Source organism: Prionailurus viverrinus, chromosome C1 (assembly GCF_022837055.1).
Source record: "Prionailurus viverrinus isolate Anna chromosome C1, UM_Priviv_1.0, whole genome shotgun sequence".
Lineage (NCBI taxonomy): Eukaryota > Metazoa > Chordata > Mammalia > Carnivora > Felidae > Prionailurus > Prionailurus viverrinus.
Window position 1 is genome coordinate 207,234,458 of NC_062568.1, and position 17,796 is coordinate 207,252,253.

A 17,796-nucleotide genomic window follows, 5' to 3' on the forward strand; every position below is an offset into this window, starting at 1 on the left:
CACCCTATGTGAAGACCATGTTTTCTAAAATAATTTTCAGCTAAAAACAGACAAGTCACCAAGTAAAAAGTGATTCTAGTTTTTAGTGATACCAATTAGCATAAAGTACTCAGTTAATAAGGCAAAGGATCTTTTTTTGTTGCCAGTATAATAAAATGTAACTTCAGCGGCACCTGGCTGGCTCAGTCAATTAAGTGTCTGACTTCAGTTTAGGTCATTATCCCTTGATTCGTGGGTTCGAGCCCCGTATTGGGCCCTGTGCTGACAGCTCAGAGCCTGGAGCCTGCTTCGGATTCTGTGTCTCCCTCTCTTTCTGCTTCTCCCCACTAGTGCATGCGCATGCTCGCTCTCTCTCTCTCTCAAAAATAAACATTAAGGGGTGCCTGAGTGGCTCAGTCAGTTAAGTGTCCGATGTCAGCTCAGGTCATGATCTTGAAGTCCTGTGAGTTCGAGCCCCGTGTCAGGCTCTGTGCTGACAGCTCAGAGCCTGGAGTCTGCTTCAGATTCTGTGTCTCCCTCTCTCTCTCTCTCTCTCTCTCTGCCCCTCCCCAGCTTGCACTCTGTCTCTCCCTCAAAAATAAACACTAGAAAACATATATTAAAAAAATGTCTTTTTAAATCTAACTTCAGATTTAAAAAGCCAGCCACATGCTACTTAGGTATGTAGGCAGAGAAGAATTTAACATAAATCTACTACTAACAATAATAACAATAAAATCCACATTTATTGAGTGAATACACCGGGCTCTGAGCCAGGCTCTATGTGCACTAACCTGTACCAATATGTAATCATCTTAACAAGCCTATGAGGTTCGGGAAACTAAGGTACAAAGAGGTTAAGTAACTTGCCCAAGGTAACAGTGCTGCAAAGTAGTAGAGGCAGGATCTAAGGCAAGCCGTTTAATTCCAGAGCCTACTCTATTGAACGGTGTAGAAAACGAGACATTAACAAGCAAGGTATTTGAAAAACCTCAGGAATGCTGTGCAGTTATTTATTTTCCAAGGAAAAACACACCTTGTCTGCTTAACTGTTTGCTTAAATATTTAATCCCACACCACATTATCAGAGCTCAAAAAGAAAAAAAAAATACACATACCAAACAAGCTAATAAAGTAATAAAGAGATTCTGGTCAAGAAAAAAGGGAAGGATTTTCTCCCCACAGAACTGCTGAACTCTCTTGCACAAAGTAGTTTTTGAGACCCAAAGTCTTGAATTGTTTTTTGTTAACCCTACTTTCTATCTTGCGATTTCACGCAAAACCCATGCTCAAAATTGGTTCAGAGTAGGAATAGAAATGACAAGTAGAAGATATAAAATATTCTCCGTTGAGTAAAACAGCAACTTTCTGCCCTCCATAAGATGCAGAGGGTAGCAAGGACTCCTGAAGTTTCCCGTCCTACACAACTCAAGCCTAGACACTGAAGTTGTCCTACCTTCTCAGTGGAAAGGTTGGTCTCAGTATCATGTTTCTTCTGGGTGAAAACAATGGTAAACACAGCATGGGAACGGCTACTTGTTTCATTCATGTTGGTAGCTGCCACTGTCCTAAATAAACATAATGGTGACATATGACAGTAGAATTCTTAGATGAAAGTTAAAACGGACAGCAGGCTCCACATCATAAGCACAAACAGCAACAGCTTTAAACCTCTTCACAGATCGTGAGATTGTCACTTACACAAACTGTTCTCCATGCACCTTATTTGTGAGCCTATCAACCCACCCCCAACTCCAAAGGTACCACATCAGAATCATTTCTCATACTTCAGTTGTCCCTTTAAGGAACCACCAAGGCATTTGTTTTTATTCTTTATTCCACAATCGATCACTACCATAGACACATGATATCCAACATTTTACCACGACTTCCTCAAAATCGAGATACTAAAATTTAATCAAAGTTCTGATGCACTCCAGCACCGCACTGTTTTGGTGAGAAGAAAGATGCCTAATACGCTGAAGCCCTCACTTCTTTCTCCAGCACGGCCAAAGAATCAGAGGATCCACAATTAAAGCAACTTTCATGGCTATGTGATCTCAAGCCCTTAACTGGGAGCAAAGGACCCGAAAATGTACCAAACCCTCAGTCATGAGTCTGTTTCTACCATACCTGGCTTTGTTCCCAGCATCCATGAGGTCAGCAATGTCTGTGTAGGAAGTGACTGCCAGCTTGGACAGATCCTCCACATATGGGCCAAGAAGCGGATGTTCACGCACACGCAAATGACCCTTGTTTTTTGGATTCAGCAGGTCTCGTACTCTTTCACAGTAAATTTCCATGTAGCTCACCTAGAAACAAACTATTAATTTGAACTGGAGGACTTGGAAAAAGAAATTCTATACATTAAAAAAACGTTTTATAGGGGCGCCTGGGTGTCTCAGTCAGTTGACCATCTGACTCTTGGTTTTGGCTCAGGTCATGATCTCACGGTTCGTGGTTTCTAGCCCCGCGTCAGGCTCCGTGCTGGCAGCATGGAGCCTGCTTGGGATTCTCTCTCTCCCTCTTTCTCTGCCCCTCCCCTGACTTAAAATGTTTTTACTTTTATTTAAAAAAAATTTTTTTTGAATGTTTATCTATTTTTGAGAGAGAGAGAGACAGAGCATGAGCAGCAGAGGGGCAGAGAGAGAGGGAGACATAGAATCCGAAGCAGGCTCAAGGCTCTGAGCTGTCAGAACAGAGCCCAACGTGGAGCTCCAACTCACAGGCCATGAGATCATGACCTGAGCCAAAGTCAGATGCTCAACCGACTGAGCCACCCAGGCACCCCTAAAATGTTTTTTAAATGCTGTATAACATTGATTAAAAGGTCTACAATTAGGGGCACCTGGCTGACTCAGTTAGTAGAGTGCGTGACTCTTGATCTCGCGTCATGAGTTCAAGTCCCATGTTGGGTGTAGAGATTACTTAAAAAAAAAAGTCGTACGATGAGAGATCAGCAATCTTTACAAAGAAAAATACTGTAAGTCCAGTCCCTTTGAAGAATCAAGTAGAACTAATGGTATGCACAGACATCACTAACTTAGAACCAGCCTTCCCACAGTCTCAGGAAAGAAAAGGAGGTAAACATTATCTCAGCAGTCAGTAGCTGCTACTTGTCTAAAGCAGAAAAAAAAAATTATTTTTAGTGACAACTTACCAGTTACTAATACACTTTTTAAAATGTATCCTGTTGTCAATAATTGAGGATTACAGTGAGGTTATTCTAAAAGCTTGGAAATAAAAACTCTATTAGTGTTAAAACCAAGAAACAATATTCCAGAGCAGGGAAGACTAAAAGAGACCAGCAACTCTACTACTGTTAAGACTGACCACACGGTGACTGATTACGGACAAGCAATCCACCTACCACAAGGAGTGAGGACGGGTCAGCATAGAGCCTGGCTGCATGGCAGGACCTGCCCAAGACTCACGAGGGAAGAGGAAGCGTCAGCTAACACACTGCTGGAACTCTTGTCGTACCAGCAGGACCGTTCTCATCCTGGAGGTGGACGTAGCAGACTAGCCTTTCTCCACCTGAGGCAACTCAACGTAGGAGTCGTCTAGTCAACTCCTCCCTCTCGAATTCCACGGTCACTAAAGAACCTAAAGGGTTCCAACAGAAGCACGCCCACAAGAAGATAATACGCCAGTCTTGCTAATGTGGGTGTTCTGGTCTAAGTAAGAGTTTTTCCTCATGGGAAAGTAACAAACAAAAATGGTGGTTTTGTAACATAAGCTAAATGAGCTTCATTCAAGAGTCTGGCTTTAAAGATGCTTCTGCTCCTGATCTCTATATAAGATCAGACTTGTAAACAAATAATGTAGGCTCTGGACTGGGGTAAATTCACCACAGTAAGCCTCATTACAATCTTCCCGAGGAATGAGAAGCTTGTGCAGCACTAAGCTACTCAAGCATACCATCAAACTTCAACATTTTTCAACTTTAAATATTCTATAGGCACATTTTCAGAGAATCTGAAATAGAAGCTTATCTCCATTTCTATTGCTTTTCTCTTTCATTCCATCTCAGAGCTGACTGTATATTTATACGATAATCTAAAATCAATTTTTTAAATATTGAGAACCCTCGAAGTAACTGATCCACTCTGACAGTAAAACAACAGGACGACAAATACTCCTTCTTAAAAGCAGCTCATCTTAGAAAGTGAAATGGTAATCATTCTCGGGTACTTAAACTTGTCCATACACTCCAGAATCCCAGGTAGCTATTATATCTTCTTAGAAAACTTGTCTCTTTCCACACAGTATGGGACTAAGAGGACCCCAGTAACCGAAGTAAAAGCTGTCATGCTCCGTTACTCACTCTCTATTATGCAAATCCACCTAAAGTCGTCACTATTTCTTTTCTCTTTGAGCTAACCATTACAGACCCCACTTGGCAAATTCAATTCACTGAGCAGCATTATCTTCCAGGCACTTTCTAAGGCACTTGGCAAATATCAGTAAATGAAACAGACAAGAATTCCTGTCCTGGTGAGCTTATGACTCTAAATGAAAATAAACAAAAGGCAGATAAATAGAGAGACGGGATTATAAGTAGGTTAGAATATGATGAGTATTATGGGGGGAAGAAACAACCAGGGCAAGAGAGATCAGGAGTGCAGGGGTGGAGGGCAAGCTGCAGTGCTAAACAAGGTGGTCAAAGTAAGCTCTGTTGAGAGGGTAAGATTTGAAAAAAGACCCGAAGGAGTTACAACGCTTAGACAAAAAGATATCCAAGAGAAGAAAATTTCAGGCTAAAAAAAAGAAAAAAGAAAGTAAAAAGCCCTGAGGTAGGAAACAGCAAAAAAAAAAAAAAAGCCGGTGTGGCCAGAGCAGAGCAAATACAAGAGAGAAAGGAGAAGAGGCAGACGTCCCACAAACATAAGGAACCAGAGCATCAACTAGGGATCTACACCACACCCCAAGTAAGCCTGTGAACTCCAGCACGAAAGGAAATGGCATCTTCTTTTATTATCTATCTATAAGCTCAAAAAAGTCTGTCACATTCTGTCACACCCTCTATCCTTTGAATAATGTAAACTATGTGATTATTTTAGTAAGAATAAAAATCTACTGAATTTTCATTTGTCATACATTTAGTATTCAAAAAAATAACAGTTATAGGATGAGACAAGCTATTTAGAGAATTCATTTTTACAAAAAATTTTTTCAGAGCAGCACATTCCCCTTTTGGCATAGGATATTCACAAAGCAGAATTCTTTAAAACTTATAAATTAATGCAACGCTGTAAAGAAGAAACCCAAGCCAGCTAAGTGGGTCAACTAGGAATTGTGTAAGTCCTATAGAAAATCACAACACACAGATAAAGTAGTTTGCTTAAAAACGGCTTCATGTCTCAGAACAGGCTCATGTTAATGGAAGACTTTAATCATTTGTTTCTATGAAACTGACTACCAAAAATGGGGGTAACGAGAGCTTCATAAAGCACGTATAAATGAGTGGAAATGTTCATCAAATAAATTCATGTATAGAATGCAATTCTATAGACCTGTTCTTCAAAGAGCTGGAGTATTCACTGGATGGAGAGTAACTTTCTAAGCTTATAAGCAATTATGAAGATGGGAGGGGCGAAGAGATCTGATTATAAATATTTTAAAAACCAATGCCTATCAGAAATCATTATTGATAATATTAAAGGGGGAAAGAATTCACACAAATGAATATCAAGATAAACACTGCAATCCAAAATGTAAACAGGCATGTGCATAATTTACCAGACGTTCAACTACACTAATAATCAAAAGAATTCTACTTTAAGTAAGCAAGAAATTGTGCCTTTTTCAAATTGGCAGAGTAAAAAACGAAAACACTAAATGTTGGCAAGGACACAATGGGTGCTTACACCCTCCTAATAGGACTGGAAATTGGTACAGCATTTCCTTCTAAAAAGCCACTTGGCAGTTCAAACGTATTGTCTGACAAGCGGCTACATAAAGGAAATAGCTAAAAATAAAGCTTACGAACAAGCTTACGACGTACGAACAAGGATTTAATTGCGACACTATTCGTTATGACCCAAACTTAGAAATAGCCTACGAGTACAAAACTGGGGGAATCGTTAAGTGATCTAGCTCAGTCATAATATGGGGCCTTTGCAAAGTAACACTGGAGGGAATGGAGTCCGGAGGCCTCTTGCTTTAACCCACAGTTGTACTCACCTCTACAGAGTAAGACATTTCTTCATTACAGTTGTCATTGATTTTCTCGAACAGTTCTTCACACAACTACAGAAGCAGGAGAGGCGGGAACAACATAGATGAGAGAGGTACAAAGTTACTCATGAGTGCTAAACGAATTAGCGAGATCCCTTTTCTCTTAAAGTATGAATAGCAACAATATCAAAGGTGAATGCTTTGAATGGAATAAAAGGAGAGTTCGGAGTATGGTCTCCTCCAATCTCATCTCTGTTCTCCCTCAATGACAGCATCTCAAAAATGTTTCCTTAGAAAGAAAGCCACATTTAGGGAAGAGGAGGAGCTCTCCAGCGTTAGGTCCCTGGCACATTTAGTTCATGTGAATTCAATTCTTCACACTATCCTCGAGTACCTGTGACTCTGCTATTAGCATTATTACAGTCACTGCTATTAAACTACACTTTGCACGCATTTTATTTATCATGCTGTATACACTACACATTGTCAGTTACCATATATGTTATAAATTCATACATATATATGTATAAGAAGAGAATGCATGCTATTTAGACGGAGTCAATGAAGGTATTTAAGAATAATTTTGACTGTATAGGGGTGCCTGGCTGGCTCAGTTGGTGGAGTGTGTGACTCCTCATCTCAGGGTTGTTAAGTTCGAGCCCCACACTCAATGCAGAGTACTTAAAAATAAAATCTTTTAAAAAAAGAATAATTTTAACTGTATAAACATTTCCCCTTTACCTCTGTCTTAAGATTCCAAACCCTTTATGAGAAGATACTCCACTACATGGTGACATTTCTAATAGAAAACATTAATTTTTCTAGATCAGGAAAATCATAAAATTTCACTCTCCCCATCCTTTGAATTTACTCAAAATATGTGACACTTTAATAGGAGTACTTAATAAAATTTTATTGAATTTTCATTTGCTATACATTTTTTTAAATGATTACTATTTTTGAGAGAGAGAGGGCACACACATGGGGTAGTAAGGGTGGGGTAGACAGGGAGGGAGGGAGGGAGGGAGGGAGGGAGAGAGAGAGAGAGAGAGAGAGAGAGAGAGAGAGAATCTTAAAGAGGCTCCACACTCAGCAAGGAGCCCCATGCGGGGCTCAATCTCAGGACCCTGAGATCATGACCCAAGATGAAATCGAGAGTCAGAGACTCAACCAACTGAGCCACCCAGGCGCCCATTTGCTATACATTTAATGTCAAGGCAATCGATATACATTTGGAAAATGAACTATATGTTTGTGATTCTCTAGAAGTCGAAATACAACTTAAAATTTACTGTGGGGAGCACCTGTGTGGCTCAGTTGGTTAAGCATCTGACTACGGCTCAGATCATAATCTCATGGGAAAAAAAAAAAAAATCTCATGGTGCGTGAGTTCGGGCCCCAAATCGGGCTCTGCACTGTCAGCCGGGAGACTGCTTTGGATCCTCTGTCTCCCTGTCTTCCTGCCCCTCCCCGCCCCACACACGTGTTCCCTCTCTCTCTCAAAACTAAACGTTAAAATTTTTTTTAAAGAATTATTTATTACAGGGGTGTCTGGGTGGCTCAGTTAAGCACCTGACTCTTGATTTCAGCTAGGGTCACAATCTCATGGTTGTAAGACTGAGCCCCACATCCAGCTCTGTGCTAAGTGTGGAGCCTGCTTGGGATTCTTTCCCTCTCTGCCCCTCCCCCATAAGTGTGAACGCACACGAGTGAGAGCACACTTTCTCTGTCAAAATGAATATTAAAAAAAACAAAAAATAATAAAATGTATTAAAAATGGCAGTTTCTAAACGATAATCCTGTTTTAAAAAATTAATGCTTTTGCATTAAAATAAAATATTCCAAAATTCTGCCAAAAAAGGGATATATATGTAATTATACAAAAATTTCAATAGCAAACAAATTAAGGTTAAAGGAGAGGGAAGGAGAAACTAAGTGTGATGATGGGATAAACAGGACTGTCTACTGTAACTTGCTATAATCTACAAAAAGATATTTTATTGTTAAGGAAGTATCTATCACATTGTAGAAAAAGCAAAGCCTGCCTTTGAATTCTGGCTCTGCCACTTCCCTGGGCAAGTGATGTGACCTCCCTATGCCTCAGTTTCCTCGTCTTTAAAATGAGGAAAAAAACTCAGAGGAAGACAAAAATCATATGACTTCACTCACATGAGGACTTTAAGAGACAAAACAGATGAACATAAGGGAAGGGAAACAAAAATAATATAGAAACAGGGAGGGGGACAAAACAAAAGAGACTCATAAATATGGAGAACAAACGGAGGGTTGCCGGAGGGGTTGTGGGAGTGGGGATGGGCTAAATGGGTCAGGGGCATTAAGGAATCTACTGAAATCATTGCTTCACTATATACTAACTAATTTGGATGTAAATTTTAAAAAATAAAAAATAAAGTTAAATCACAAAAAAATAAAATAAAATAAAATAAAATAAAATAAAATAAAATAAGGGCGCCTGGGTGGTTCAGTTGGTTAAGCATCTGACTTCCGCTCAGGTCGTGATCTCACAGTTTGTGATTTCGAGCTCAGCATCGTTGCGTTCCAGCCCCACTTCGGGTGAGCACAAGCCCTACTTCAGGTGTGCTTGAGCCCCACATTGGGTGAACATGAGCTCGTCCCCTCCCCTCTCTTTCTCTCCCCCCCCCCACCCACCCTTCGTTGGATTTTCTCTCTCTCTCTCTCTCAGTCTCTCACTCACTCGCATCCCCTCTCTCTCAAAAAAAAAAAGAAAGAAAGAAAAATGCAATTAGGAAAATGAAATTAAATGAAAGAGGAGGAGGAAAGGAAAGGAAAGGAAAGGAAAGGAAAGGAAAGGAAAGGAGGAAAGAGAAGAGAAGAGAAAAATGAAAAAAGAAACAACAACATCTACCTCTTAGGGTCAAGTGAGGAGGATTAGATAAGCTAATGTCTGTGAAACACTTGGACCAGTACTTGGCACATGGTGAGTGCTACCTAATGTCTTCTCCAATTAGTACTGTAATTGCTATTCCTGTATATAAAGAAGGACAATTCCCAAGTATGTCTTCATATTGACATGTATTTTTCACAGAAAAAAATATGCTAGTATGTTCAATTTTTTCTGAAAAATTCTTGACGTTTACTGATAGTGAAGCATTTCAATTATACAGCTGAATTTAAAATTATGCTCCAATAATCCATTAGAAAATGTAGCTACTGCTCTCTTATGATATTTTGTTCTCAGAATACAAAGATGAGTCACACTAGGCCTGTATTTTAAAAAACACTTTAAAAATTAATTCCAAATATCACCAATAAATGCAAACCAACCATATTTTTCTTATTACCAAAAGAAGTTCCTTCTAAATACCTGGGTTACAACTCTTCTCCATTCCGAACAATACAAGGCCAAAGACACTGCTCTTAAGAATTCCCAGACCATTCAAGCTTAAAGTGTTAGCATTAAATTAATAAGATAAAAGGAAAATATCTCTGAGAAGGCAATCAAAAAACAAAAATAATCTCATGCTTACGAGGTGATCTATATATGGGACTTGGGGGCGGGGGAATCAGACCAGCAACAACAATGGTGTCCCCAGGACTCAGAACAGAGCATGGCACATACTACCACTTTTTTTTAAGAAGCTGGTAACACGGGTCAGGAGATACAATAACCAGACGTGGGGGTACAGCAAAATCTTTACAGAACGTCAACTTCCCCGCCTTTAAAGACGGACATGTATACACATCAGTCTTTTTCCACCAGACTGTTAGTTACTTTGAGAGAAGGGACCAGTGATTTATTTTTGTGCCTCACATACAATAGTCCCTGAATAAGTGTCTGCTAAGTAAAAATAACTATTATAGCAACTGAAGACTAAGAGTAATAATAAACAGAGGTCTTTTGTCATTTTTTGCTTCTTTACCTGTGGAATGATGCCAGCCTGGCTTTCTTCTTGTTTACCCATCATTGTATAAGATTTCCCAGCACCAGTCTGCCCGTAGGCAAAAATACAGACGTTATAGCCCTCAAAGGCATGTAAGAGCATTTCCTTTCCAATGTCATTGTACACACGGTTTTGAGATGCAAAACAGGGATCTTCAGGCTGGAAAGATTAAAAGGAGAAATCAATGGCATTTTATTTGTATACTTTCCTATGTTTATTTGATTACTTCTATAATAAATCAAAAGTGTCTGGAATCTCAACAGTCACCTAAAATGTATTATAAAATTTCTTAGTTCCTCCAACACACAGTTTATTTTTCTCTTATTAAACACACACACAACCACAGTCATCCAGGTCACAGCCACACGTAAAAATACCTACATGAAATTACCTCACTTGATTACATTTCGCTTTCCAAAATCTTAAAAGTATTACTCTTCCATTCATAGAAGCTGCAAGAACGTTTTCTTAAATGGAAAATGGGACTGAAAGATCAAAGGTCAAGTCCATATATAGAAATACTCCTCTGCACTCACTCCAGGTGGTGTGGCTATTTCTCAATAAACCCAGCTCCCAGTGACAAGCGTCGACCCCCCTTCCCAGGCCCCTTCCCTTGGCCAGCAGGCTTTGTCAGGAGTTTGAAACCTTTCCTACTCCAACACAAAACAGAAGAGGAAAACCAAAAAAAACCAGGAAAAACATGTAATGAAGAGTTGCAGAAGCAAGCTCTAGTTGAGGAACAATCCCCAGGAGCCTGCAGGACTGGGGGTCCTTTACCAAGTAAGGGCACTGCAAAGGGCCCCGCTCTCTCCGTTTCCTGGGTGTTGGGCATCTTTGCTTTCCCTGTGGACCTTCGAGCGCTTTCACAACTGCTCCCGGCCTGCCCCGCTCTATCGCGCCGCACCCCGAGTATACGCACCGAGGTGTGCGACCAGTAGGAGTAGTCGAAACTGAAGGACTTTGGAGCTTCCTTTGGGTTCTTTGGGTTAATAATACCTAGAGAATGAAAATGATTTGATTTGATAAGTCACTCAGTTACATTTTCTTTAGTTCAACATGATGTTATGTTGTAAATTCAAAACACCCAAGTCAGGAAATTCATACTACTGAATCCGAACACGGAAATGTAAAAATTTTTTAAAAAATCACATCTTTAATAGGTAGGATCTGTCCACAGAACTTAAAAGAATCAGACCAACAACATTCACCGGGTGCCACCAGGATTTAGAACACAGCCTGGCATACAGTAGGTGCTCAGGAAATGTTCAAAATTTGGAAATGGGCCACATTACTATTTCAAGGTACTTCATAAAGCTTAAAATATTTCAATACATCAGAAATAAAAATTAGAAAATTACTGAATCGATCCAACTACTACCTGAAATAAACTCTTTTTAAAGATCTTATTATTACTTTAGAAAAGCATTTGATAATGAAAGACAGTCTTTTTGCTGAAATCCACAGTTGATAATCAAGTATACGTGCACATGTGTGTATTACGTATGTATACGGTAGAACCACACACCACAAATCTTCTGTAGAATGTTACAGAAAGCAAAATTACTTCTTGACTGCAAAGCACGAAGCCTTACTGCCGACAGTGAAAATATTTCTCGAGTGATTAATCCAGTCACACTCTACTTTGGGGACTGACTGAATGCTGAAGTTTCGCCTCTCTTCCTTTCTCTTACATACAAAGCTTCAGCGTCTCATATTTCACATGGAATAGAATCTTTATAACATGTGGTCACGAAATCTCCTCAAAGACCAGACATCTCAACCAATCTGCTTCTCTGGAAGGCATGGCCACATCCCAGGCTATCAGTGAGATCAGGATTAAAAATAAATCTGTCCAGGGCAGCTGCTGCTCAGGACATAAATAGCAACAGTTGCTACGGTGCTTAGTTCTCTCTCGCGCTGGATTCCACTGGGTATGGCCACACAACTTATGTTCAAACCTCAAATGCTGACGGAGTATTAATAAGGCTCACACTGCACATAATCATGTGACAAGCAGACATAGTTCTAGAAAGAACATCTCCCCACACACAAATGGCAACCTAAGCAAAGAAGTGTGCTTCTAACCAAAAGGCACCAGGGACAAGATTTAAATAATAGCCAACACTCATGGAGCACTTACTCTAAGCTCTAAGACCTTTCTGTGTACTAACCTATTTCATCCTCCCAGCCACTAAAGCACATAGAGGTTTCATCACTGCCACCGTATAGATAGAGACACTATCACAAAGAGGTTAAATAACTTACCCAAGGCTGTATATAGAGCTAGCTAGTGGCAATCCAGGATGTGGACTTGGAGAGTTTAACTCCAGAGCCCACACTCTTAGCCAAGCACCGGTCATCTAAAGGCTATTCCGTACATGTATCAACTGTCAAGGTAGACACAGGCATTTTTATGCGTACGCATACTTCATGTGTGCGTGTATGCGTATGCACATAATCACCCCCCCCCCAAATTACATCGCAGACATTGCTCAAAACTCTCCTTACCCATTTAAAACTAGGAATTATGAGGATTACAGTTCCTAAAAGACGAAAGACTACACACAAACTCTACCAAGAAAACGGAAATCAGTGTCATGTGAACCAGATTCAGGTTTCAGGGGCTCAGCAATAAAGACAATGACGAGACACAGGATATGACCTCTGAAGCAGTCTTCACCACTCAAAAACATGGTTAAAATAAACACTTTGTAACCTCTAGGAAATGTGCTATCATAAAACTTCATTAAAAAAAATTTTTTTTTTAATGTTTATTTGAGAGAGAGAGAGACCAAAAGCAAGTGGCGGAGGGGCAGAGAGAGAGAGAGAGAGAGAGAGAGAGAGAGAGAGGGCAACACAAAATCCGAAGCAGGTTCCAGGCTCCGAGCTGTCAGCACAGAGCCAGAAACGGGGCTCGAACCCACAAACCGTGAGATCACGACCTGAGCCGAAGCCTGACGCTTAACTGACTGAGCCACCCAGGCACCCCTGTCATAAAAACTTTTAAGCCACACTTCAGTCTTTTAGCTACTCATTGGTGGTACTGATTCTGCCAAGAACACTTAAGGGCTGGTTTTCAATCCTACCTCTTTGTTCTCTTTTTCCTAGCAAAGAAAAAGAAACAGTACACCAGTGAGTAACTTCCTTGATTCACTTGAAATCCTTTTCCTCTTCCTTAAGATTCCCTTCTTCCGGATCTTTGAAACTCCTGAAACTAATAAAGTTTCCTAACTTACAGATTTGAAACCATGCTGCCTTTTAAGTAACTGCTTGTATGCAGACAAAACCCTTTTTAACATAAATAAGTAAATCAAAATATAATTTTAAAGGGCTATTTGCATTACAGTTATGTTAAGCAAGATGAAATTATCCACAATATTTTTTAAAATATTTAATTCCTAAATGAAAGATATTTACAGAAGACACTTCAGAACAACGTAAAACTCAATGCTGTTGTTACCTGTTTGAGAGGGTAGTGTAAGCAGAGAGCCCCAGAAGGCATGGATAATTTCTATGTTAACTGGGTAGTAGTTAAAGGATAGTTTGTTTTATATTATTCTTTTTTAGAAAATACATTTTTTTTTTATTTTTCAATATATGAAATTTATTGTCAAATTGGTTTCCATACAACACCCAGTGCTCATCCCAAAAGGTGCCCTCCTCAATACCCATCACCCACCCTCCCCTCCCTCCCACCCCCCATCAACCCTCAGTTTGTTCTCATTTTTTTTTTTTTAATTTTTTTTCAACATTTATTTATTTTTGGGACAGAGAGAGACAGAGCATGAACGGGGGAGGGGCAGAAAGAGAGGGAGACACAGAATCGGAAACAGGCTCCAGGCTCTCAGCCATCAGCCCAGAGCCCGACGCGGGGCTCAAACTCACGGACCGCGAGATCGTGACCTGGCTGAAGTCGGACGCTTAACCGACTGCGCCACCCAGGCGCCCCTATTCTCAGTTTTTAAGAGTCTCTTATGCTTTGGCTCTCTCCCACTCTAACCTCTTTTTTTTTTTTTTTTCCTTCCCCTCCTCCATGGGTTTCTGTTAAGTTTCTCAGGATCCACATTAAGAGTGAAAACATATGGTATCTGTCTTTCTCTGTATGGCTTATTTCACTTAGCATCACACTCTCCAGTTCCACCCACGTTGCTACAAAGGGCCATATTTCATTCTTTCTCATTGCCATGTAGTACTCCATTGTGTATATAAACCACAATTTCTTTATCCGTTCATCAGTTGATGGACATTTAGGCTCTTTCCATAATTTGGCTATTGTTGAGAGTGCTGCTATAAACATTGGGTGTTTTATGTTATTCTTATATTTATATATGCTTTGTACCACCTTGAATATAGGAAGTGTTCCTAATAAAAAATTTTGGAGCTCCCAATTCTACAAATGAAAAGAAAACACTGTTATGAAGATAAAATATCAGAGGGCACCTGGGTAGCTCAGTTGGTTGAGCATCCGACTTCAGCTCAGGTCATGATCTTGCAGTTGGTGAGTTCAAGCTCCACGTCAGGCTCTGTGCTGACAGCTCAGAGCCTGGAGCCTGCTTCAGATTCTGTGTCTCCCTCTCTTTCTGGTGTGTCCCCCACCCCCGCCACTCATACTCTGTCTTTCTCAAAAATAAACATTTAAAAAAAAAGATAAAATATCGGGGGGCATGTGGGTGGCTCAGTCAGTTAAACATCCAACTTCAGCTCAGGTCATGATCTCACAGTTCGTGAGTTTGAGCCCAACGTCAGGCTCTCTTCTCTGCTGTCAGCACAGAGCCCGCTTCAGACCCTCTGCTCCCCACCTCTGTCCCTCCCCTCCTCTCAAAAATAAATAAACATTAAAAAAAAAACCAGACTTCAAGAATTATTTAAAAAAAGAAACTACTTGGGTACCTGGGTGGCTCAGTCACTTAAGCACTGGACTCTTGATTTCCATTCAGGTCATGATCTCACAGCTCATAAGAAGACTGAGCCCCGAGCTGAACTCTGTGCTGACAGCAGGGAGCCTACTTGGGATTCTCCCTCCCTCTCTCTCCACACCTCCCCCACTCACGCTCTCTCATGCTATCTCTCAGAATAAACTTAAAAAACATTTTTTTTAAGTTTTTTTTTTAAAAAAGATAAAGTATCAGTGACAGCACTTGACCTCACCAGAGGTCCATGAACTCCACCATTACTTTCACAATGAACTTATAATATGTTCTCAATGTGCCAAAGGTTTTTTTCTTTCTGAATTAGTAACAGTTGAGATCTAACTTACTTCCTTTAACCCAACTAAGAAACAGGATGTTTCAACATTAATAAAAGGGGGGAGGGATAACACAGTACATATAATGGAAAGGGAATGGGATTTGGATCAAAAGACGGTTTAGAATATGTTAATATTCTAAATACATGACAGACCCTTAATATTTAGAATTTTTTGTCACCTTGGGTATTGCTGCACTTTTGAGTCCTCACTAAAACTGAGATCATACCTAGTTCACAGGATTAAATGAGTAAAGCAATATACAAATGCTAATTTCGAAAAACAGGTGTTTTATCTTGTCTTTCACTCGGTGTTTTAGTGGATACAGTCCATAGTCCTTACACCAAAGTTAGGAAAGTTCATTCACTAATTGATAAAATAAGCTAAAGCAGAACATAAGAATTCTATTTCTCGCCAAGAATCAAAACTACGTTGGGGTTCTTTACCTGTGCCACCAAATCTCAGGTGTTCCTACCACATTATAAATCCCCTTCAATATATGGACTGCGTCTTGTGGATCCTCTGCACCAAACACACATTCAGATGCATGTCCCTCCGTTTGTCATGTATAATTTTAACTTCATTAAATTCCATACCATTTTTAGAAGCATAAAAAGAAAAAGAAGAATAGTACACACCTGTGCAGATTACACATAAAGTATCAGTTCATTTTATCAACTTTCACAGAAAAAACACAGAATTGTATTACCAAAAGATTAGGCACTATTTAACACAGTGTAAGAATGGAATAAGAATAATTAATAATCCTTAATGCTATCAATAGTAATTCATAATATCTTCAACATATAAATTATTTTCACTGCTGACCCGAGTCACGGGTCAGCCAAAGATGGCTGCGTTCAGGCTAGTTGAGCAAAGGTTGGAGTGAACCCCAGCATGCAGAGGAGGGTTGTGAGCAGAGCATAAGGCCCAAGATGAAAAATCGTGAACCAGATGATAACTGTCAAGGAAGATTTAATTTTCAATATCATAACCAGAAAAATTAACCACCTCCCAGAAGCAGAAAGGAATCTATTTGAACATGGATCAGTTTATATCGGACTTAATGCTGCTCTCTGTGGTCTAATAGCAAATAGTCTTTTTCGACGCATCTTAAACGTGACACAGGCTTGTATAGCTGCTGGCTTACCGATGGCAGTGATCCCATTTTTGACTGCGCATGCATCTTACAAAGGTTTTGCAAATCTACCTTTGAATACAGGTGATTTGAATTGTGAAACCTGTACCATAACACGGGGTGGATGGGTTGGTCTTGTTTTTGGTGGTCTGTACCCTGTTTTCTTGGCTATACCTGTGAATGGTGGCCTAGCAGCCAGGTATGAGTCAGCCCTGCTACCAGAAAAAGGAAACAACTTACTGGACTAGAATTTCTAAGCTCGTCTTTAGAAAGATGTTATTTCCCATTTTGTTCCAGACCACGTTTGCAGCATACCTTGGATCTAGACAATATAAGTTAGTTATAAAGGCTCTTCAGTTACCTGAACCTGGCCTAGAAATTCAGTGATTGTTAAACAACTTTGTACACAAAAATAAAACTGTAATGTATGAATAAATGTCTAGTGTATAAATAAAATAAATAAATAAGTAAAGAAAAATAAACTATTTTCACCAATGTAAACACTGCTACAAACGCAGCATGCCTGCCAGGGTCACAGGTCAACAGTGTGCAGGCTTTGTTTAGGATAAATCATCTTTTTTTTTTTTTTTTTTTTTTTTTTTAATACAAGAAATGGATCCCAGGAATATTTTGAGGGCTAGAGTCAGAACGTAACTCTTTTAAATGCTGTACACCTCTTATTGTTTTATTTTCTATAAAATCACCTTTCATGCCACTTTTCAAGGCCCCTTTTAAGCAACATCCACACCTCAGGCCTCCCCTCCTATGAAGACTTCTCCAGATACACAGTATACTCCAGACCTGGACCTACCTCCACAAACAACTTTTCACAGATGACCTCAAGAAGCATCTCCGGGCGCCTGGGTGGCTCAGTCGGTTGAGCATCCAACTTCAGCTCAGGTCATGATCTCGCTATTCATGGGTTCCAGCCCTGCATCAGGCTCTGTGCTGACAGCTCAGAACCTGGAGCCTGCTTTGGATTCTGTGTCTCCCTCTCTCTGCTCCTTCCCCACTCAGGCTCTGTCTCTGTCTCTCTCTCAAAAATAAAGAAACATTAAAAAAAAAAAAAAAAAAGAATCATCTCCAACTTTCTTCTCTTAACACCCTACATCTGATCTATCCTGTCAGCTCTACTTTCAAAATGAATCCAGAATCCCATGGCTTCTCCAGCACCACCGTTACCACCCTGGTCCAAACTACTGCCTCCTTCACCAGAAGACAGCAGTAATTCCTAACAAGGCTCCCGGCTTCCCCTCCCCCCCCCCCCCCCCCCCGAGCCCCTGGAGAGTCTTATCCCCACACTGCAAACGGTGGTCCTTTTCTCAGACTAA

General features: G+C 40.2%; 1 protein-coding gene and 1 pseudogene across 6 annotated transcripts in view; one reads left to right on the forward strand and one right to left on the reverse strand.

The window, feature by feature from the left end:
• KIF1B (kinesin family member 1B) overlaps positions 1–17,796 on the reverse strand; it is a 145,592-nt gene that overhangs the window by 94,633 nt on the left and 33,163 nt on the right. For 4 of the 6 annotated variants that reach the window (XM_047869218.1, XM_047869224.1, XM_047869220.1 and 1 more), the window contains 5 exons: positions 11,002–11,078; positions 10,062–10,241; positions 6,166–6,231; positions 2,113–2,291; positions 1,436–1,547 (listed from right to left, as the gene is read on the reverse strand). In XM_047869218.1, coding sequence (XP_047725174.1) covers positions 1,436–1,547; positions 2,113–2,291; positions 6,166–6,231; positions 10,062–10,241; positions 11,002–11,078 — 614 coding nt within the window. Of the gene's footprint in view, positions 1–1,435; positions 1,548–2,112; positions 2,292–6,165; positions 6,232–10,061; positions 10,242–11,001; positions 11,079–11,646; positions 11,887–17,276; positions 17,296–17,796 lie in introns of those variants that run through there. The other 2 variants (XM_047869221.1, XM_047869222.1) reach the window with 2 other exon arrangements.
• Positions 16,263–17,082, forward strand: LOC125171945 (transmembrane protein 126A-like; annotated as a pseudogene).